The sequence below is a fragment of the Hyla sarda genome, chromosome 11 (genome assembly GCF_029499605.1).
Source record: "Hyla sarda isolate aHylSar1 chromosome 11, aHylSar1.hap1, whole genome shotgun sequence".
NCBI lineage: Eukaryota > Metazoa > Chordata > Amphibia > Anura > Hylidae > Hyla > Hyla sarda.
In genome coordinates, this window is record NC_079199.1 from 39,771,296 (window position 1) to 39,794,173 (window position 22,878).

The 22,878-nt window shown below is 43.3% G+C and overlaps 1 protein-coding gene across 7 annotated transcripts in view; it reads right to left on the reverse strand.

Moving 5' to 3' along the window:
• Positions 1-424: 424 nt before the first annotated feature.
• KTN1 (kinectin 1) overlaps positions 425-22,878 on the reverse strand; it is a 139,204-nt gene continuing 116,750 nt past the window's right edge. For 4 of the 7 annotated variants that reach the window (XM_056547054.1, XM_056547055.1, XM_056547057.1 and 1 more), the window contains 11 exons: positions 17,165-17,248; positions 15,490-15,570; positions 14,404-14,493; positions 14,219-14,311; positions 9,935-10,006; positions 9,404-9,487; positions 7,168-7,251; positions 5,832-5,915; positions 4,754-4,846; positions 3,430-3,550; positions 425-943 (listed from right to left, as the gene is read on the reverse strand). In XM_056547054.1, coding sequence (XP_056403029.1) covers positions 939-943; positions 3,430-3,550; positions 4,754-4,846; positions 5,832-5,915; positions 7,168-7,251; positions 9,404-9,487; positions 9,935-10,006; positions 14,219-14,311; positions 14,404-14,493; positions 15,490-15,570; positions 17,165-17,248 — 891 coding nt within the window. In that variant the 3' untranslated portion in view covers positions 425-938. The remainder of the gene's footprint in view (positions 944-3,429; positions 3,551-4,753; positions 4,847-5,831; positions 5,916-7,167; positions 7,252-9,403; positions 9,488-9,934; positions 10,007-14,218; positions 14,312-14,403; positions 14,494-15,489; positions 15,571-17,164; positions 17,249-22,878) is intronic. The other 3 variants (XM_056547059.1, XM_056547058.1, XM_056547056.1) reach the window with 1 other exon arrangement.

The window sequence follows — 22,878 nt, forward strand, 5'->3', positions numbered from 1 at the left end:
TGAGATATGCTTTTGGCAGGCCTGAGGGCATCTGATCTTAGTAACAGTAGATGGGGGGGGGGGGGGGGGGGGCGAGGATGGAGTACAGAATAGCTGAAAAGATCACTTCACTATCTTCTGAAGTCCTATCAAGAGTGAATGGAGTGCAGGCCGAGTATGTGCGCTACTCCTCCATTGGCTTAGGGGGAATGGGATCTCCATTCTTTTGATTAGTGGGGGTCCCAGCAGTCGAACTCCCACAGATCAGCAGATTCTCCTCTATTCTGCTGATAGGTGATCTTGCGATCTTTAAATCTTGTAAACCTCTTTAAGTGCATGCATATTGCACGCAGACTCTTCAATAAGCTTTATTTATAATAGTCCCAGAGAAACCCTTTTACAACTTAATTCCCCTCCAACCTTTATGACTATTAAAAGAAAAACATTAGCAACAAAGGAGTGTTTTATTTGAGGTTGAAATCAAGATGCATCTCTACTCCCAAAGTGGATTTTTAAGTAAAACAGTGTACAACGTCTGTAATAAAAGGATATATATTTCATACATCAGCTTTATCATAATTGAATCTTCTGAATAAATCTGTATTGAACAGAAAAAAAACAAAAAACAAAACAAAAAAAGGATAAAAAGATACGTACACGTCTTTACTGCAGCTTTAGGAATGTAAAGAGCTAAATATCCAAACTGGATTTTTTTTTATTCCATTTTATTTTGCTATAAAACTAAACTGTCTGCCGAGTGTCTTTTTTTTTCCTCTTTTAATTCTTTATTATTGTCCTGGTTTAAATCAGTAGTTTAACAAGAATTAGAAAAGATGTAGCTCTGTTCAGTGTTTCTGACAAAGTAGAAAGGGTGAAGACATAAATAAGGCTTTCATTTTGGCAAAATTTAATTACAATGCCTTCCACTACTTCCTCAGTGGAGAAATCCCCCGGTGGCTTCATCCTGGTAAGAGAAACCAACAAGGTGTCAAAAAAGTTTACATTTACATAAAGTTGTTCAATAAAAAAAAAAAAAAAAAAAAGTATATATTTATAATTTTACCCCAAAAATCCAGGAAAAGTTATTGACTCGACTATAAGCCTAGGGTGGGAAATACATCGTCCCCCCCATGTAATCATCCAGACCCCCGTCATTATGCAGACCCCAGTCATCATCCCCCCCCCCTTCATCATCACCGCCTGTCAATCCTTTCACCAGTGGTCTTCAACCTGCAGACCTCCAGATGTTGCAAAACTACAATTCCCAGCATGCCCGGACAGCCATCGGCTGTCTAGGCATGCTGGAAGTTGTAGTTTTTAAACCTCTGGAGGTCCGCAGGTTGAAGACCACTGCGGCCTTCATCATCATCCCCCCCATCATCACCGCCTGTCAATCCCTTCATCAGTGGTCTTCAACCTGAGGACCTCCAGATGTTGCAAAACTACAACTCCCAGCTGTCCGGGCATGCTGGGTGTTGTAGTTTTGAAACCTCTGGAGGTCCCCAGGTTGAAGACCACTGCGGCCATCATCATCATCATCATCATCATCATCATCCAGCCCCCCCCACTGCATTAAAGGGGTACTCTGCCCCTGGACATCGGATCTCCCTGGTCAGCACAAAGGTTGGGTTCCGGCGGCCGTGGCGGCTTGTTACGCCCCCTCCCATAGGCATGAATGGAGGATGGAGGGGACGTGGCATGACATCACGACCGTGGCTGTCCGAACCTTTTGATAGAGGATAAGATGTCCAGGGGCGGATACCCCTTTAAATCACCATGCCCATCTCTTTCTGCTTGGTTCTCCTCAGAAAGCTGAATATGCGGTGTACAAATTCACAGGAAGTATCAGACTTTATGAAAGTGTCTGAGGAGAACCAAGCAGAAAAAAACAGCTAAGGCTAAGTTCACCCCACCATCAGTCCATTTACAGTGTGGGACTTTAGCAACTCCTCCAAAACAACAGACAGCAGACAGACCCCATTCCAGTCAATGGGATTTGTCAGGATCCATAGGTGTAGATTGTGCAAAGGACCGGTTCAGGACCGTTTGGTTCAGTTATGTGGCGCTCACCGGACCCTGGACGGAGCTTAACGGCGATGTGAACTTAGCCTTTTAGTCACTGGTGGAGATCTCTGCAGCCAGACTATCACTAGACACATCCATTCTCAAACAGATTCTAATGAGGTCTATAAAATTTGTGATAATTTTATTTTTAAAAGCAGTAGTAGGGCTGCAGATGTATAAAAAAAAGTTTTTATTATTTATATAATTATTCTTTTTTTTTACCTGCTACTTACCTACCTCGCCCCCGCAGTACATCTGCAGCCGGGCCCATTGCACAGTGCTTGCTGTGTTTGGGGTCGGCACATGCACTGCCCCGCTCAGCCAATCAGCGGCTGAGGAAAAGACGATGCCGTGGCCACTGATCGGCCAAGCAGTGCTGTGCGCAACAGGACCGACTTTGGAAGAAGTGTCCAAGCCCTTTAATATGCATCCAATGAATCTAGCATTGTGTTCTTCTTTAACAACTTTCTTTGTATGTACACTAAGAAAAGATTTGCCAAAGTCCACGGAGAACCAAGGTGTAATAGAAATAGCAGAGACCCCCCTAAGCAACCAATAAACCTGCTATTTGGATTTCCTGAACCGCTGTAGAAAAACTAGAAAACTCAATCTCCTATTGTCTGCCAAGGGCAGAACCAGGTGTGAGCAGGTATGAAGTACAACAGCCTGGTATTATTATAAGGTATAAGGGACAATACCAGGCATTAGATTTACTGATGTCATTTATGGGCTGCACGTGGATCACTGACACCACTTACAGGACAGATGGAGAAATGCATGTATTAGTGGCCACTGAGATACAGCTTAGATATGATGCTCCGCACTGGAGATTTAGGTACTTTAGAAAAAAGCAATGTTATTATCTCCAGGACGCGTTTATTTAAATTGTAATCAAACAAACAATGCCTTGTGTTCTCATAATATAGTTATCTGATCTGATTGCTGGGATCCCCTGCGATCTCCAGAATGGGCATCCAAGTATCCCCTGACCGAGGAGCAGCGGTCACAGGTGACAATCGCTGTTCCACCCATTCTCTATAACAGGCGCTAGACATAGTTAAACACTGCATTTTGGCAGTTCCCACAGAGAATGAATGGTACGGCATCGCACATGCACGTTCGCCACCATGTTCTCAGGGGAGGCTTGAGGCCTCATCCTAAATGAAGACTCTGGTTCCGAGTTCTCAAGATCATAGCGGGTCCCAGCAGTCTGAGCATAGGGAATAACTTTGTGGATAAACCCAACTATCTTGGTGGCGAGCAGTGTAGGTCCCTTAGCTTCTTGGTGTCGCTGTGGTTGAAGGGAGTTACCAGACACCGCCTTATCCAAAGTCTGTGTCTGGTAACTGGAGCTCTGGCCCATACACTTGAATAGAACTTATTTACCTATTACTTGAAAGTGTTCTCGTCCCTTTGTGAGCTGCTGGTTCACAGCCTGAAGACACTGCTGTAGTTGCGTTACGGTCTGACTTAAACTTGAGGACATTTTCTGCTTCTGTTGTTCATCCTGTAATAAACACATGGGATGTATTATAATAATATATTAATGTATACAGTACAGACCAAAAGTTTGGACACACCTTCTGATTCAAAGAGTTTTCTTTATTTTCATGACTATGAATATTGTAGATTCCCACTGAAGGCATCAAAACTATGAATGTGGAATTATAGACATAACAAAAAAGTGTGAAACAACTGAAAATATGTCATATTCTAGGTGGAAAGTGTCACCAAGTGCATTCACAAAAACCATCAAGAGCTACAAAAATGGTCTGACATGCGGAGCGCCCCAGGAAAGGAAGACCAAGTCACCTCTGCTGTGGAGGATAAGTTCATCCGAGTCACCAGTAATCTTAAAAATCGCAGGTTAACAGCAGCTCAGATTAGAGACCAGGTCAATGCCACACAGAGTTCTAGCAGCAGACACATCTCTAGAACAACTGTTAAGAGTAGACTGTGTGAGGCCTTCATGGTAGAATATCTGCTAGGAAACCACTGCTAAGGACAGGCAACAAGCAGAAGAGACTTGTTTGGGCTAAAGAACACAAGGAATGGACATCAGACCAGTGGAAATTAAATTTGGACTCATTAGACCAAAGCACAGAGATCTTTGGTTCCAACCACCGCGTCTTTGTGCGACGCAGAAAAGGTGAACGGATGGACTCTAGATGCCTGGTTCTCACCGTTAAGCATGGAGGAGGAGGTGTGATGGTGTGGGGGGGGGGGGGGGGGCTTTGCTGGTGACACTGTTGGGGATTTATTAAAAATTGAAGGCATACTGAACCAGCATGGCTACCACAGCATCTTGCAGCGGCATGCTATTCCATCCAGCTTGTGTTTAGTTGCATTTGATTTTATTGTCACTCTATACTAATACCTGGATTGCCTTATACATACCTTAAATGAACTGTAATGCACTTTTGATTGCACATACACTTTATATGTTTTTATGCACTTACTTGATTGTTTGTAATAATATTTGGCATGTTTCACCCACATGTATACACACACACATCTACATACACGCGCACACACACACACACATTATATATAATATATAATATATATATATATATATATATATATATATATATATATATATATATTCATCCTGAATGGTGCCAGCCAGTACACAATACATGGATTATATGTGGATGTGATATCAGAACCCCTTACCCCTAAAATCATTGCTCTGCTAGCTCACACTTACCATTTCTGGAGTGATATCGCTATTCTCTATGACATTGGAGTCACCAGTGCCTTTTAGTATTTCTTGCCGAATGAATTCTAGAGATTTCTGAGCCTGGAGGGGACAAAATCCAGAGAGAGACAATAAGTGCACGTCTACAAAATCTCTACACATATATGAATGTACAGGTAGTAACAAGTAGATGATAAAGGAAAAAATGCACTTGCTGTAAACTAAATAAGAGCTTTTTATCTTTGGTTAAAAGGTAAACTGACCGCCAGTTCAAGGAGGCGTCACTTACCTGGATCTGCGGTCCTGTTCCAGAGATACCTGTTGTATTAGCCTCCAGTGCTAAAGGCCGGCTTTGCGCAATGGAGGCAGGACCCAGCATACCCAGTATACAGTGTCCTGCCTCTATTGCACAAAGCTGGCTATAAGAAATGCAGTCTAATAAAATGGGTAGCAATGGATGCTAATACAAGGGGTGTCACTGGAACGTGGATCCAGGTAAGTGATACCTTGTTGTGATTCAGTTTACCCGCACTATAACCTTGTGTATTGGGTTTAGTGCTGGTGAACTGGCTGTCAGTTTCCCTTTAAATTTCATGGTTAAGGAAATACTATGTACTTGCACCAAATTGTTGGCATGTTCCAGGACATGGAAAGATGGAATACATAAGGTATGTGTCACCTCACATTTGGGCAGCATGTTGCTGGTATATACTGGCAAAAAGCGATGCCAACTTATACCGTGGTATATTTGTGGCCAGGTAATGCACTTGAATTCACCAAATTTGCTCTAGTAGTGACTATGTTTGTTTTTCTTTCCTAAACATACACTTATTTTGCAGGACTCAAAAGTGCAGTAGACCACACTTTTCAATCCTGAAAAAAAAAAATAATAATAATAATAATAATTAAAAAAAAAAAAAGAGAGAGAACATCCAGGGAAATAGATTAAACGTGGTCACTAGTAAACTACATTCAGTCTATAAAAAGTGAACAGACCCACCGCCGTATACCCTGGCATTTATACCAGAGATGTAAAGCCGGAACATGGCATAATCCCAGTACAAGTCCTTAACAAAAAGTTGCATACCTCGTGTAAATCTCTTGCTACTTTCTGCCTTTCGTTCTGTTCTCCTTCCAATTTCTGCAAGGTGTCATTCAGTTGAGTCTTCAGCTTTTGATGTTGGAAGAAAAAAAAAATTAAATAAAATGAATGACATTAATAGGATAAATATGGGAAAACGATTCGTGAAGATAAATGTAATAAATCTTGCTGTTAGGTAGTTAGCACTAAGCCGGTGCCCATGGGCCCTGGTATTTTAAACGTAAAATGGTACACACTAAAATAGGTAGGGCACAAGTGCAAAAGAGGAGTAGGGTCCCATACTGAAAATGGCCAATGGATGCACGATTTTACCAGTCCCGTGGCAGGTTTACCATCAAAATTGTGTCTTCATTGGTCATCGCATGTGAGTGGTGTATCGTATATATCAGTGTTTCCCAATTGGTGTGCCTCCAGCTGTTGCAAAACTACAACTCCCAGCATGCCCGGACAGCCTTTGGCTGTCCGGGCATGCTGGGAGTTGTAGTTTTGCACAGCTGCAGGCATATTTGTTAGAAAACACTGGTCTATATGCACAATGTACACCCTACCTTAAAGGGGTAGTCCAGTGGTGAAAAACGTATCCCCTATCCTAAGGATAGGGGATAAGTTGGAGATTGTGGGGGGTCCGACCGCTGGGGCCCCCTGCGATCTCTTTGTACAGGGCCAGGCTCTTCGGCCAGATAGCAGGTGTCGACCTCCGCACGAAGCGGCGGCCGACACGCCCCCTCAATACATCTCTATGGCAGAGCCGGAGATTGCCGAAGGCAGCGCTTCGGCTCTGCCATAGAGTTGCATTGAGGGGGCGTGTCGGCCGCCAATTCGTGCGGAGGTCGACACCCCCCCTTCCCGCGGGCTGTCGGGGCTCCGTACAGGAGATCGCAGGGGGCCCCAGCGGTCGGACCCCCCGCGATCTCAAACTTATCCCCTATCCTTAGGATAGGGGATAAGTTGTTCACCACTGGGTTCACCACTGGACTACTCCTTTAAATTCTAGGCACTTGCATCGAACCCACAGTGTTAGCTAAACCAGGAAAATGCAAATATAGATTAGAAGTAACCGAGTGTGTTAATGCATTCTACTTGCCCAAAAGCCTTTTTGCAGAGTGAATCAAGCTGGAGGCATGCAATGTGTTAACCACCTCAGGTTTATACTGAGTAAGAGGATAAGTATGGTGCTTGTTTAAAAATGTATAAAAAAAGGTAACAAGCAGAGGCTGAAATTTTGACAGACTGAGAGCTCCACATTACACCCAATAGGATAGATGAGCAGACAGGTAGAAGTTATGGAGCTCAGATGCACGGAAGAGAGACTGGGTCTTACCAAGGTCAGCTCTTCATTCTGCCTTACTGCCTCGGAATAAGAATCGTCAAGCTTTCTCTGCAACTCAGTCAACAGATCTTTCAGCTGAAACGAAGTTCAGAATTTTTAAAGCAGCTGTGTAGCCGCAAGGTCACATGGGGGGGTGGAGAGTTGCAGATTTAAAGGGGTTGTCCAGGGTTAGAAAAACATGACCGCTTCCTTCCTAAAACAGCACACCACTTGATAACGTGTTGTATTATAGCTCGGTCCGAATGGTGCAGAGCTGAAATAACACAACAGAACCTTTGCAGGAACTACTGTTTTTCTAATCTTGTATATTCCCTTTAGGCCATGTTGATACAGAGGGATTTCTGTACGGAGGGATTTCCACAATGAAGCAGTCCCATTGTTTTCAGTAAGATTCTGATGCACCGTGCACATGCCGGAAAAATTTGCTTCAGAAATTCCGATTCAGCCTCCGCAGAAAGAATTGACATGTCTATTCTTTCTGCAGAATCCACTCGGAGATGCATTGCAGTCTATGGAGATTGTGCATTTCTGGGCTGTCCTAGTGCCAGCTTGTCGTGCCGGCGCCTGCAGCCTGTGAAATGTCTATTCAGATATATTCCAGACGGACATTCCGCTATGTGAACATATCCTTAAAGAGTAGGTTTATGTAGTGTGGGCAGCTGGATGTGAATCAATCTATGTATATTAGGGGGCAATATACACACCAAAATTAGGATTGCTTTAGGATTTCATTGGCTGCCATAAAGATGAATTCTAGTTACTTGGAGCGCTCATTCACACCGTGCTAGTGCACAGGGATTCTAAAATTGCAGGTAGGACCTGCTGTAAACAGTGGGTAATCCAGGTGAAGCCCACAATAAGTACATTTCAAGCACTAGCTGTGGCCCCTAGTTCTGGACAATTCACAGGTTAGTGCAGGCAGCACCTGGACTTGCTACTATTTGAAGGGAATGTGTAGGAGATTCTATTCTCTGCTACCTGTGGACCTACACAAGCCGTGTCTACAGAGTACAGTCTGATCCCTGCAGCACAGACTTCCAGGGGCTATATTATAGAGTATATTACACAGCTTAATACATTAAAGGGGTACTCCACTGCTTTAAACTTAATTCCCTAGCCACGCAGAGGGGATAAGTGTCTGATCCCAGAGGTAAAACCGCTCGCCCAGCCTCTTCCTGTGCAAGGAGCGGCATGTAGGCACGATCTCCATGCACTGTCTATGAAAGCACCAGGAATACCCGGGTACAGCCCTCGTGTATTGGCGCTCTCAGAGAATGCATCCATCATGTGCTGGCATCACTCCATGCACAGGAATAGATGGGGCCCTGTTAAAGGGGTACTCCGCTGCTCAGCGTTTGGACGTCATAGTCTCGCCCCCTCATGACATCATGCCCCGCCTCCTCAAGTCTATGGGAGGGGGTGTGAGGGAGCAGGGCTATGACGTCACGAGCTCCCCGCACCGGCTCCAGCGTTCGGAACAGTTTATTCCAAACGCTGAGCAGTGGAGTACCCCTTTTAGGCTGCAGGGGCCCAGAGGTCAGTTTTAAAAGTAGCGGAGTACCCCTTTAATCTGGAGGTTAGACCCCTCCCCCTTTAAATCTGGGTTGCTAGGCTTGCAAATGATGTCGAGGGCAGGTAATGAATAATAAAATGCTTGGGATACTTACAGTGCACACAATACCCTAACATAATATTTAATGGGCCCCTCTAGTTTAGAAAACCTACTTTTAAATACAAATTTACAAAATTCTTATTTTTACAGACAGCTGGGCAACCAAAACTGCTCTTGCTAGATTGCATACATGGTAGCAGACTGGGGATCTGTGCTGCCCGCCGTTGGTATGTACAGTCACTGTATTGTTTATTGAGACATTAAGGTTTTGTGTTTGCAAATGAAAAGAACACAATTGAAGGGAATTCTCCCTAAATATAAGAAGATAAAGTAAATATTTCCTGGAGCCTCCTCTCTATCAAGTTACTCAAGTCTTTTTGGTTGTACATTGTCTATTTCCGTTAAATGACAACCAAACAACACTACACTCACATTTAACTTCAACAAGGGTTAATTGTCTTTTTTTTTTTTTAAGTGACACTAACACTTTAAAGGTTACCATCAAGGATGAAACTAAATTACAACAAAAAATGGGTCAATAAATAGAATTTACATATTGACAGAAGAGAAGACCTATAGGACTTCTATTTATTGGGATTTCTTGACATTATTTACCTCTCGTACTTCAGACACATAAGTCGCTCTTTCATTTTCTGCCTTTTCCAGCTCTGTTTCCAAATGCTCTCTCTCTTTTATAAACTACAAACAAAAGCAAACCCCAAATTGTTAAATAAGTTGCTAAGTGGGAAACATCACACAAACAAAGCAACTTGTCACATTGATAATAGCTTAATGTAGAGGAGGACAAGCTGATCAGGCTCATATATAGTTTAATGGGAAGAGACTCCATATAATTTGCCATTACTTTATGTAAATCTCTACTCATTCTGATTTTAGGAGTCCAAGGAGTGGTCCTAAAGTCAGTGATTTATGGGCAGCCCAATGGACTCAAACAATTTAAATAAGATGCAGAATCTTTAAAAAAATACTATATATCAATCTGCTCAGCTACTCCTGATCTATAAAATATGCTGCCTGGATTTTGGACAGTAAGTTCAACCTAACGGGTTCTCTAGCATCTATGAAAATCACTACTCAGGAAATACGAACATCTTATTATAGTCTTACAATATCCTGCAAACGTACATTTTCTGACTCGTGGCTCCGCCTCTTCAGGTGATCCAGCTCCCGCTCCAATGAATGAACTGCTGACTTAGCCTAAATGCAAAACATGCAAAATATAAATAAAAATCGGTCTAAATCCAAAATGAGAAGCTTGAAAAATAATACAGATACTTTGTAAATAATTCATAGTGATCAATAACATAGTGCCAATACCAGAGAATTGGACACAGGTATTCCCATCCCTAAGTTATGCTACCACTTTAGAGTCAATAGGGGCGGGTGGGAGGGGCTCACTTTCGATACCCATGCCACAGCCTTGGATATCCAAGAACCAACGACCTCCAGAATAGGTGGCATAACTTCGGGCGCTGAGACTACGGGTAGCAGGTATGTGTGTAAACTGTTTATTCCCAATATACAAAGTGTGTCATCAGACAGCCAATTAGATTGGCTGGAAGCTCCAATGTGCAGGTAAAGACGGAAAAAACAGCTTTGGGGGCCCTATATTCTTTGGATCAGTACAGTGGTCCTGACCGTCAGACCGCCACCAAATAGAAACAGTATAGTATATCTTAGCAATATTTCATCACAGTGCAAGACACCTCAAATACAAACAGCTTTAAAGGGTGGGTATTCCAGACTATGACACTTCTCACTCTTTATCCACATAATAGGAGATAAGTGTCTGAACGCAGAGTGTCCTGACACTGGGACCCTCACAATCTGTAAAGCAGGGTACTAGAGTGAATGAAGCATTGGACGTGTGTCTGCAACGCTGCCCCATTCATTGTCTATCAGAAAGCCATAAGTTGCCATTCCAACAGGAAACTCAAGACCCAATTTTTAAGATCTAAGGGGTCTTAGCAGTCAAACCACCTGCAAACAGACACACCTACCTTATCCTGTTGCTATCCCTTTAAAGCTGGCCTTACGTTTCAGATAGGTGTCAGCTGAATGAGCATCTGGCCAACAGCGATCTCTCCAAAATTCACATGCATGTTCCCGCGAGCGGGCGTACATGTATTTTGAACAGGGAGAAAGCTATTGCCAGACACCTCTGATGGAAGCTTATGTCCCCGAAAGCATCAGGCAATTGTAATTCAACACGTCTGACACCTTTAAACATCTGCTGTCAGGTGTAGGTCAGAAAATCACTATACATATCAGATGGTCTGGTGGTCCCTATTTGCCTAATTTAATCTAATGTGTACGGCCAGCTTAACTCAAGACATGCTGAAAACCTATAGGTAGAAGAAAGATGATACCCAGCACTCACCAGTAATGCACAGTGAAGATTTATTATGTCATAGTGTAGTACAAGTACGCGTTTCGGCGTGGGAGCCTTCCTCAGCTGTCTGCCATAGGCAGACAGCTGAGGAAGGCTCCCACGCCGAAACGCGTCCTTGAACTACACTACAATGTGCATTACTGGTGAGTGCTGGGTGTCGTCTTTCTTCTACCTGTGGCTTTACCCTACCTCGTGCACCACCACAGATTCCACGGAAGTGTCGACATATCCCTATATTGAACATGCTGAAAATCTATGGTCTGGCCAATTTTATTTTATAAAGGCATCTATGGTATTGATCTTGTTGATCAGCTCTCATTTAGAGAAGCATGAGCTGTTGGTGCTTTGAAAAGATGGACATGGATTTTAAACAGATGGAATCGCCCCAATAGGTGGAGGTGAAACACAAAGCATCCCCAACATCAGCAGAACAAAGTGGCTGCCGCATTCCATACAGAGGTGAGAACTGATTTGCACACTTTTCCACAGGATGCACTGCCCTAAAGACCCCCAACTAGCTAGGAGATTGAGTATCTTTCTTGTAGCAGGAAATACTGCTGCATGTTGTACTGTTTAAGAACATAATTTTACAATAGAAAACCCTATGTGGACTGCAATAAGAGAAAGCATGCCCTTCCTTTGGTATAAGGTATGGTAAGCTTCATCTAGATATTACATTCATTTATGAATTTTGCCTTATTAGAAAATGTATTCCGTGAAGCAGAGCAGTCTTTTATAATGCACCTGAGTATTCTAAAAGGAAACATGGGGTTTATTGCAGAGAGGCAAAAATGAACACATAATACAAACCAGGCAGCGAGCCTCGAACATGACATCAGATCGACAAATTAAAAAAATGAAATTTTAGGTTGAGACTTGGGGGACCAAATTAAAGGCTCACGTGGTTCTCATTTAAAACTGGCTATGATGAAGTTATTTGTTATGTCATTGCCCAATGCTGAGGCTGCAGTCCGGAAAGTCTAAGGTCTTTTTATATTACCTATAGTCTGCAATGGGCACATACTATAACTCCACGTGAGGTCTGCAATCCCCAAAAAGGGGCATTAACAACAGTACACGGACTATATATGAATAAATATTCTAAATATATGCTATGGCAGGGTTTTCCAACCAGGGGGTCTTCAGCTGCTGCAAAACTACAACTCCCAGCATGCCAGGACAGCCAACAGTAATCTGGGCATGCTGATAGTTATACTTTGCAACAGATGGAGGCCCCCTGGTTGGAAAACACTGCACTATGGTCACCAACATATGGCTCCACAACTGCACCTCCCATCATGTCCTGATAGCCTTTAATGGTCACTGTCATGTCTAGTATATATTTAAGTGTTTTGGCCTTGTGATGCTGGGGGAGTCCTGGATGCCAATGCGTTGCAGAGCACATACAAGATGCTGGGCAGCCCGCCTGATTGCATAGTATGGGCATCACTAATATGTTGTATGCCAGCATGGTGCACTACACGTTATCATGGAACTGGCACCCCGTATATACTTTATCTGTGTGCAACTATAATACTAACAGCTACCCCCCTCATGAATAGTAGGCGTGTGAGTAGTTGTTCATGAGTATTTTACACCTGTGCGACCTCCCCTATATAGCATTGTGGCTGATCTGCATCATTGTGGGAATAGGTGCCTAACCTGCCCTTGTATCAGTAAGTATGGGTTGTTTTCTGTGATTTTTCCCACAGTCAATTGGCAAAACTTTCAGTATGTGAATGAGGATGCAAAGTAGGGACTTTTGCTAATATCCTCTACTAAAGGGGTACTCCCCTGGAAAACCTTTTTTCTTAAATCAACTGGTGCCAGAAAGTTAAACAGATTTGTAAATTACTTCTATTAAATCATCTTAATCATTCCAGTACTTGTCAGCTGCTGTATGCTTCCACAGGAAGTTCTTTTCTTTTTGAATTTCCTTTCTGTCTGACCACAGTGCTCTCTGCTGACACCTCTGTCCATTTCAGGAACTGTCCAGAGCAGGAGATGTTTGCTATGGGGATTTGCTCTTACTCTGGACAGTTCCTAAAATGGACAGAAGTGTCAGCAGAGAGTATTGTGGTCAGACAGAGAGGAAATTTAAAAAGAACTTCCTGTGGATAATAAAAGCCGCTGCTAAGTACTAGAAGGATTAAATATTTTAATAGAAGTAATTTACAAATCTGTTAAACTTTTGGCCCCAGTGGATAAAAAAATAAATAAATAAAAAAAAAGTGTTCTAGTGGAGTACCCCTTTAAGCAAAAATAAGTTTTTAAATAAGAAAATGCACCATCTAATTCCTGTCACTAGAGGTCTCCCTTTTAGTGTGCGACACTGGTCTGTCCACCAGCATCACACTGGTGTCTCAGTCTGCTGCTCAGTCAAGACAATTCCCAGGAATTGCAGGGGGTCTAGAATGCCTCTGTGAATATATGCAAAAAAAATAAAAAAAACCTGTAACCACATAGCCAGGTTGTATTGCCATGAGGGCTGATGCAGGAGCTTTTGGAAAAAAGAATTCCTAATGACAGGTACTCTTGATTTTTGTCACAAATAGTAATGAGGAAAACTATCCAAGAACATCCTTGCATATATCTTGAGCAGTAAGCTCTTTAAACATAGAATAGTTTCTTTCAAATATGTAATTTAAGAAAATGCAGGCACGGCTACAATCTGTATGTTCTGACTAGAGATGAGCGAACTTACAGTAAATTCGATTCGTCACGAACTTCTCGGCTCGGCAGTTGATACTTTTCCTGCATAAATTAGTTCAGCTTTCCGGTGCTCCCGTGGGCTGGAAAAGGTGGATACAGTCCTAGGAGACTCTCTTTCCTAGGACTGTATCCACCTTTTCCAGCCCACCGAAGCACCTGAAGGCTGAACTAATTTACGCAGGATAAGTCATCAACTGCCGAGCCGAGAAGTTCGTGACGAATCGAATTTACTGTAAGTTCGCTCATCTCTAATGGCAACGTCTAGAAAGGAAAAGCAGCTGCATCAATAATGTCACTACACAAACCTCTCTCAGTTCATTCTGCGACTCCTCTAACGTGACTTTCCATCGTCCTTCCTCTTCTTCCACACTACGCTGCAGCCTCTGTAAAATCCCTTCCTGTAACAAACACATGAGAGCAGGTCAAACCCAACTGCAGATTCGTATATTATTCGCAATAATCGCGAAACATTCAAAAAAAGAACGTATACCGTCTCCGCTAGCACCGATTTGTACTTTTCACACTCCAGCTGCAGCAACGTATGGATTTCCTCTCCTTCCTTCAATTTCTGCTCCAGCGCCTAAAAACAAAAAAGTGATTTCAGCCCCATCAGACTAGACCTATTACGATTGGATCAGCAATCGCACAAAGAGGATTCCTAAAGCCAGATTAGAGAGGTGTTCAGGGTTAATATAACTGATTTTTAGAACAGGGCCCAGTGTTTGCTCCATTCATAGTCTATAGCAGTGTTTCCCAAAAAGGGTGCCTCCAGCTGTTGCAAAAACTACAACTCCCAGCATGCCCAGGCAGCCTTTGGCTGCCTGGGCATGCTGGGAGTAGTAGTTTTGCAACAGCTGGAGGTACCCTAGTTTGGAAACACTGGTCTATAGAGCTGGTGAAGATATTCAGTTACCTTTTACAGCTCCATAGACAATTCATAAACACTGCTGGGTCCCCTATTCTAGAGATGTTTGACCCCCACTTAAAGGGGTACTCCGGCGGAAAACTTTTTTTTTTTTTAATCAACTGGTGCCAGAAAGTTAAACAGTTTTGTAAATTACTTCTATTAAAAAAAAATCTTAATCCTTTCAGTACTTATTAGCTGCTGAATACTACAGAGGAGCTCTCTGCTGACATCATGAGCACAGTGCTCTCTGCGGACACCTCTGTCCATTTTAAGAACTGTCCGGAGTAGGAGGAAAATCCCCAAAGAAAACATATGCTGCTCTGGACAGTTCCTAAAATAGACAGAGATGTCAGCAGAGAGCACTGTGGTCATGATGTCAGCAGAGAGCTCTGTGTTCCAAAAAGAAAAGAATTTCCTCTGTAGTATTCAGTAGCTAATAAGTAACCGAAGGATTAAGATTTTTTTTAATAGAAGAAATTTACAAATCTCTAACTTTCTAGCACCAGTTGATTTAACACCAGTTTTCCACCGGAGTACCCCTTTAAAGAGGATTTCCTACCTATGCAATGGATAGGCAATATATGTACTATCACCTGGATATGGGCTTTGAAAAAGATCAATCACAATTTCCAAGCAGCAAGGATTCCTGGCAATAAGGCCCATACTCACTTTAACCTTCTCAGCTCCTCCACTTTCATTCAAACACACTTTTGCTGCTTTCTCGAATTCTTGAATCCATTCACTATATCGCTGAGGGAGTAAAGGAAAAAAAAAATATATATTTTTTAACACAACAGTAGGGAAATCCTCATGGTTTGCTTACTAGAATATGGCAAAAGCATCACCTTATGATAGGGCAAAGCTTAGATAAAATTTTAGGTCATAACCAGCAGTAGCAATTCAAATTGGATCCTGGTGTCTAAGGATGGCCTGTAGGTCCCTCTGCCACATAAGAGGACACTAGTATCAAAAAAGGACATGTGGTAGGCAGGGGCCCTGCCACTAGGTGTCTCCCTACTTGTCCAGAGCACATTTTCCCCCTATCTTTTGCACAGACTTTGGACTCCTGCTGGCCTGGCAGAAGTCCAAAATTGGGAAATGCAGTCTGGAGTGCTGAGGGGGTGTGTGCAGCCTTAGCCAATCATAGCTCATCTCACACACTGAACTGCTCTGGGCGGTTTGTGTAGCAGAGCGGTTGTGTATGGCTTCAGATGAGGTCACGCCTGGGGAACGCCCCTTCCCAGTCTGTGAATCTGACTGACAAGAAAATACAGAGCAATATCAAGGTAGAAAACTAAAATAAAAGAAAAAGAAATGTACGTGGTGGTTTATCATGATGGGCGCAGTGAACTGGGAGGATTATAAACTTTAATTAGATCATGACAGGTACTCTTTAAAGGGGTACTCCACTGAAAAAAAATTTTTTTTTTAATCAACCGGTGCCAGAAAGTTAAACAGATTTGTAAATTACTTCTTTTTAAAAATCTTAACCCTTCCAGTACTTAGCTGCTGTATACTACAGAGGAAATTCTTTTCTTTTTGAATTTCCTTTCTGTCGGACCACAGTGCTCTCTGCCGACACTTCTGGCCATGTCAGGAACTGCCCAGAGCAGGATAGGTTAGCTATGGGGATTTGCTCCTACTCTGGACAGTTCCTGACATGGCCAGAGGTGTCAGCAGAGAGCACTGTGGTCCAACAGAGGAAATTCAAAAAGAAAAGAACTTCCTCTGTAGTATACATCAGCTGATAAGTACTGGAAAGGTTAAGATTTTTAAATAGAAGTAATCTACAAATCTGTTTCTGGCAGCAGTTGATTTAAAAAAAAATTTTTTCCCACTGGAGTATCCCTTTAAATACTTTGTTCAATGACAGCAGTTACAATAACACAAGCATAGGAGTATTGTTATATGTCATCTGGGTATTTTACTGGGGATAAGCAGAGACAGGTTGGTAACCTTGGGTGTCCTTTTCCAAGAAAGCCCCTGACTAAGTTTTGGAAGGGAGATCATAAATTCAATGGGTACTGTAACTTTAAAAAAATAAAAATAAAAAATTTGACATGTCCTAGAGACATGTCACAGGTTTGATCAATGGGGGTCTCCGTGCTGTTGCATGGTTATCCCTACTCATTCTCCTGATCTGTCTCTAAGACATGTGAAAAGTATTTTCTAAAGTGACATTTCAAGAATAGCTGGCCTAAGAATAACAAGTTGAACCATAGAAGTGGCACATGTAGACTTGTATGACAATGTTAAACAGCATGAGAGAAGTAGTTTTAGTAAATTAAGCTGGAAAAGGGGCTATTCTGTATCCATAGCATTTAAAATCTGTGATAATTCTTACCAAGCTAGAAGAAACGGATACATTCGGGAAGATCTTCTGTAGGATTTCCCGGGCCTCACTCTCCCCTGTGTTCTGCTGTCTCTCCTGGAACAACACAATATATAAAAACCATCAGAATTCACTTGTAAGGAGATGTCATTACAGTATAAGACACAAATATGGATAAAACACACAGATGTTATGTAGTAGAGGATATGAGAATCAAACATATATGCATTAGATAGGAAAAAATATGCTTCAACATGCACAAGAAACATCCTATAATTTCTCTAAGATGTCAGTACATCCACTCCAGCACAGCAGATAAAACAGCAAGCAATCCCCAGCATTTGTCAATAGAACGGTCATATAAAGGTAACTAAATACAGAGAATGCAGCCTAGGAGTTAGCTAGACACAGCTGTATATCGTTGTATAAGTCATAAAACAGACTGTCCGCTCAACCAGTGACATGTGACTGCAATGCTCTACTGTTGACTTGTCAGTCTACCTCCGTGACTGCTTCAGCCAATCTCTGTCCTCCGTGGTATATCCCACAAGGTTAGGGTGGGTTCACACTACGATTTTACCATATACGGTTTTGTGAGCAGACCTAAAACGGTGGCATATCACTGCTTTAGGTCCGGTCAGAAAACTGGATACGGGGCAAAAATAAGCCAACCGGAGTCACCATTTGACTCCGGTCGGCTCACTGAAATTAATTACATACGGGACGGATCTGGCTGGAATACGGGAGCGCCCGGTTATTGCTCCCCCCCAGCCGGATTCGGTTCCCGTACAGTAAAATCTTAATGTGAACCCACCCTTACAGAAGCCATTAATTGGCTGTAGTGGTCATGTGCAGAGATGGGCACTTCATATGGAGCAGCAACACCATCGAGGTTTGTTATATTACAGCATTTTCATGTTGTCACATCTACACCTTAAAAGGGATTTTCCCAACTTGTAAAGTTATTCCCTATCCACCGGATCACGAAGGGTTCCAACCTCTGGGGACACAAGTCCCCGATTAGAATAGTTCACCAGGTTGTGAATATGCACTGCCCCTCTAATCATTCTCTATGGAAGCGACGGAGATAGCGAAGTATAACATTCTGCTGCTTCCATGGCGCCTATGGAGAATGAAGAGAGCAGCATGTACCACCCACTGCTCCATTTTGACAGGTCTCTGCTCAGGATTGATCAGACCTACAATTAAGCCCCTCTTCTTTGATAGTTATCCCCTAACCTGTAGTTAGGAGATAACTTTGCAATTTGGTAGACATTTCCTTCATTTCCTTTTGGCTCCACGTGGCTTTGACTCAAAAAACAAACTGTATGTGTGATTCCATCCTCGGAGTGGTACCTGCTCTATCAGACAGACTGACTGACCTGGTGAGTCAGACAGACTGACACCTAAAAGGGGTAGTCCAGATTCGAAAAACTTATCCCCTATCCTAAGGACCACTGGGCCCCCTGTGATCTCCCGTATGTGGCCCCGACTCGCTGGCCAGAGATTATGCATCGACCAATGCACGAAGCAGCAGCCAACACGCCCCCTCAATAAAGTGCTATGGCAGAGCCGGAGATTGCTGAAGGCAGCGCTCCGGCTATGCCACAGAATTGTATTGAGGGGGGCGTGTCAGCCGCCACTTTGTGCGGTGGTCAACATGCCCCCTTCCCGCGGGCTGCCCCTATCCAAAGTTTTCTAACGGCTGCACTACTCCTTTAACTGTAAAACCCCCCCATGCTTCTGCAGGAAAAAGGGCAGTGATTTCCAAACAGTGGATCTCCTGATGTTGCAGAACTATAACTTCCAGCAGCAGGAGGTCCAAAGTTTGGAGGATCAACACTTATCGCTAAGGGTTAGAGAGAAGCCAGACAGTCAGCTCATACCTATAATGCTCCCTCATAAGGCTCTGTTCACATTAGCATCATGGCATTCACTGAATAAAATGGTGTCCTTCGGTGAGTGGGGGCAGTGTTAAAGTATTTTTGACGACAGTAACAGTGCTGCAGTTGGTGCTATTTTTGTTGTTGAAAAACGGTAAGGCCCAGCCCTCGGGCAGAGGACTAAATGTTTTCTGATTATCTGTCATTGAAACTATAGTGTTCTACTCCCAAGTAAAGTCTCCTAAGTAAACCTACATTGAAGTTCTATCTGAAATATCAACATAATAATATGCATGCTCTGTACATCATAAACTAAAGCCTTACAAAAGGAGCCCACAAATTCTAACACTAGCCATGCAGAGGGAGCTGGGGGCACGCGGCTCTGATCAGTCATATGACAGATCATTTAATCATTTCAGTCTATATGAGGTTCTTAGAGGAGTGTGTTTCAGCCCATGGAGGTGTAAGACTAGCAGACACGCTGCACTTATAGGGTGAAATACAGGAGGTTTATAGGGGAAATAAGTTATATAGCTGGGAACAAGGTGAAGCTCCACTACAAAAAGCCTTCCTGTGCCTGGGGTTACAGCGCAGAGTTTTGCTTTCAGTAAGACATCTGCAGTTCTACACATCACTATTATTCCTCAGAATAAAAGATTTACACACAATTCAGATAGATTTTCTTCCATGTAATGGTGTTTTTAACGCAGCAATGGCAGTAATGGCTAGGACTTATAATATACATACAACTACCCACCGCACCTGGACCTGGCATGGTTTGTGGCAGGTCCAGGTGGTGCCCAGTAATTATCAGGATTGCAATCTCCAGCCATAGCTGCTAGCATGGAGCATAAACACCTTAAATGGGTACTCCGCCCCTAGACATCTTATCCCCTATCCGCAATCTCTGCTGCGGCACCCAAGACATCCGGTGCACGGTGCAAACTTGGCTCCGTGCCGGATGACTGGCGACGTCGGGCGGAGGCTCAAAACGTCACGGCCGCGCCCCCTCAATGCAAGTCTATGGGAGGGGGCTTGACTACCGGGTGTGTGGCTGTGACATCACGAGTGGGGCATGACGTCACGAGCCTCCAGACCTGCACCCAATGCTCTAAACGAATGCCGGGTCACCAGCAGCGGGAGCCCCGCAATCAAACACTTTGGATAGGGGATGTCTATGGGCGGAGCACCCCTTTAAGGCCATGTTCACACACACTATTTTTGCCCGTCCTCCTTCGGTGACTTTTTCCAGAAATGCTGTGTGTGAGACCAGCCTAAAGACATTTTCCTTGGTTCAAATATTAATGGCCTTTAGGCTCTCAATGTTTGATGTCGGAGGTCACGCACAGTGGCTTATCCAGGCTGATGTAGTCATGTAGCTGAACATGTTGCTTTAGTTCATTCACCAGGGCCGAGCCACACACTTCTGTACAGAACATTTACCTGACTGAACATTTATGGGGCGGGGGTGCTCCATGCGGCACGGAGGGGACTACAGAGGTTAGACCCTCATAATCAAACCCAGACAGTCTGAAAACCTCTTTAAAAGGGAGTCTGTCAGAAGTTTTGAGCCCTAAAAACTACCAAAGACACTAGACAGCAATAATATATGCAATAATGTTTTACGTTCCGGTCATGCAGCCTGTATAACCAACAAAGATAGAAACTTCTCAAGTCCTTGTTGCAGCAAGTGCCCAGGAGGATGACCCTTCCATGTAAGTGCCCAGTGCTCTCTGTATTACAATCTTCCCATGCCCCTCTTCTCAGCTTGAATTGGCCGCTAGAATAGTCTCATGACTGGACACTTGAGCTGTCACTAAAAGCTGAGATGAGTTGTCAAAAACACTCAAAACAGAGATCTGGGCACGTAAAGGGGAATTCATATGACAAATACTTACTGAATATCCATATAGTTATGTTAGCTGGGGGTGGCCAAGAAAACATGGGAGGTTTTATGCAGTCTAGATCAGTATTTCTCAATCAGTGTGCCTCCAGCTGTTGCTAAACTACAACTCCCAGCATGCACGGTAAGAGCAAGTTGGGAGTTGTGGTTTTGCAACACCTGGAGGCACCCTGGTTGGAAAACACTGGTCTAGATAGATGTTAACAGGAGTTGCCTAAACAGCGTATCAGCATGAGTGTCAGTGTTTACTTAAAGTGTACCTGTTGTCAACAAAAACTTTTTATATAATGTAGATACTACCATGATATGTATATTTGTAATATACATTGGTTAAAAATTTTGTATATTTTTGGGTGAAAAAATGTTGTCCCTGCAGCTATTGTCTGTGTGTCTCTATGCGAAGTCCAAAAACAGGAAGTGAGTGCGGGACAAGCAGGGCTCTGTGCAGACTCCTGACTTGTCAATCATCCTGATGTATGAGCCAGGAGCATGTTATAGAGCCTGTGCACACTGTCCTGCTTTTCCTTAGTGCACAGAGCCCTGCTTGTCCACCCTCACTTCCTGTATTTGGACTCCTCATAGAGACACACAGGCAATAATTGCAGGGACAAAAATCTACATTTTTTAACCAATGTACCGTATATTACAAATATACATATAATGGTATTATCTACATTATATAAAGTTTTTGTTGACGACAGGTACACTTTAATGCAGCAGTTATGGAAAGAGCTTTGCTTCCAGTACTCGTTTGCGCAACTTCTATTAACACCTATGGGAGCTGCTAATCTGTTTTTGGAATGCAAGCTATCTCTGATCGCTGCAACCAGGCAAGGTGGGGCTGGGGGGCCCTTGTTCTAGAGATAGGTGCTGTTCCTAGTGGTGGGACCAGTCTCTATCAGGTATTTATTGCGTATCCCAGCAAATATGGCCATGTCCGAGATGGGAATACACTTTCATCATGGAGGACCTGTCTCTTGGGCAATCGCCTATGATGGCTGGGACAACAAAATAACATTTTTGGTTGTGCAGGCTGCATGACTGGACTGTAACGTTTCATTACACTCCACTACCTATCCTTAGTACAGTGTTTCCCAACCAGGGTGCCTCCAGCTGTTGAAAAACTACAACTCCCAGCATACCTGGACAGCCGAAGGCTGTCCGGGTATGCTGGGAGTTGTAGTTTTGCAACAGCTGGAGGCACCTTGGTTGGGAAACATTTCCTTAGTATAATGCGGTCAGCTGTTTTGAGGGCAAAAAACCTCTGATAAAACCTAAAACCTGGGTGAATGTAAAGCCTACCTTGATCTGTACATGGAAAAATCTAGAAGATCCCTTTGTAGCAACACAGCTCTATAACTGGACATTTTGTACATAAAAAAGTGGCGGTTATACGTATGCCGCTGTACACACACATGCTCATTTTTTTTTTTTATATATATACAAAACAGGTGTTAACTGCAAAGACCATCCACTTGCACAACACATATGAACACACAGGCATGCCCATGAGAAAAGAAAATTACAAGAACAAAACAGATGAGCAGAAGTGTCAGGGAAGAAGAGACAGGAGGAAGAGAACATAGTTATGATTGGAAGATTCCGGACCGCAGCCAATCACGGCTTCGCTTTGTTACCCCCCCCCCCCCCTTACTATGATGAAGCGGTACAGACCAGTCAATGAAGCGTGTCTCTGCTGCCTCACCACAGTAGTGACCAACAAGAGGACATTACTGCTCTGGCTGTGGCTTTAACTGGGTATTCATGTGGGAGGACCGGCATGTGGATACCGCCATCGGTTCATTGCTATGACTACGCAGATTTCAGATCATTCACATCAATGGGGAAACTATATTCTGAGCATCATGGCAACACTAAACATTTCTGTCACAAAGTTCTTATTTGCATTCTAGATAGGATATCTGCATTAAATATGTACG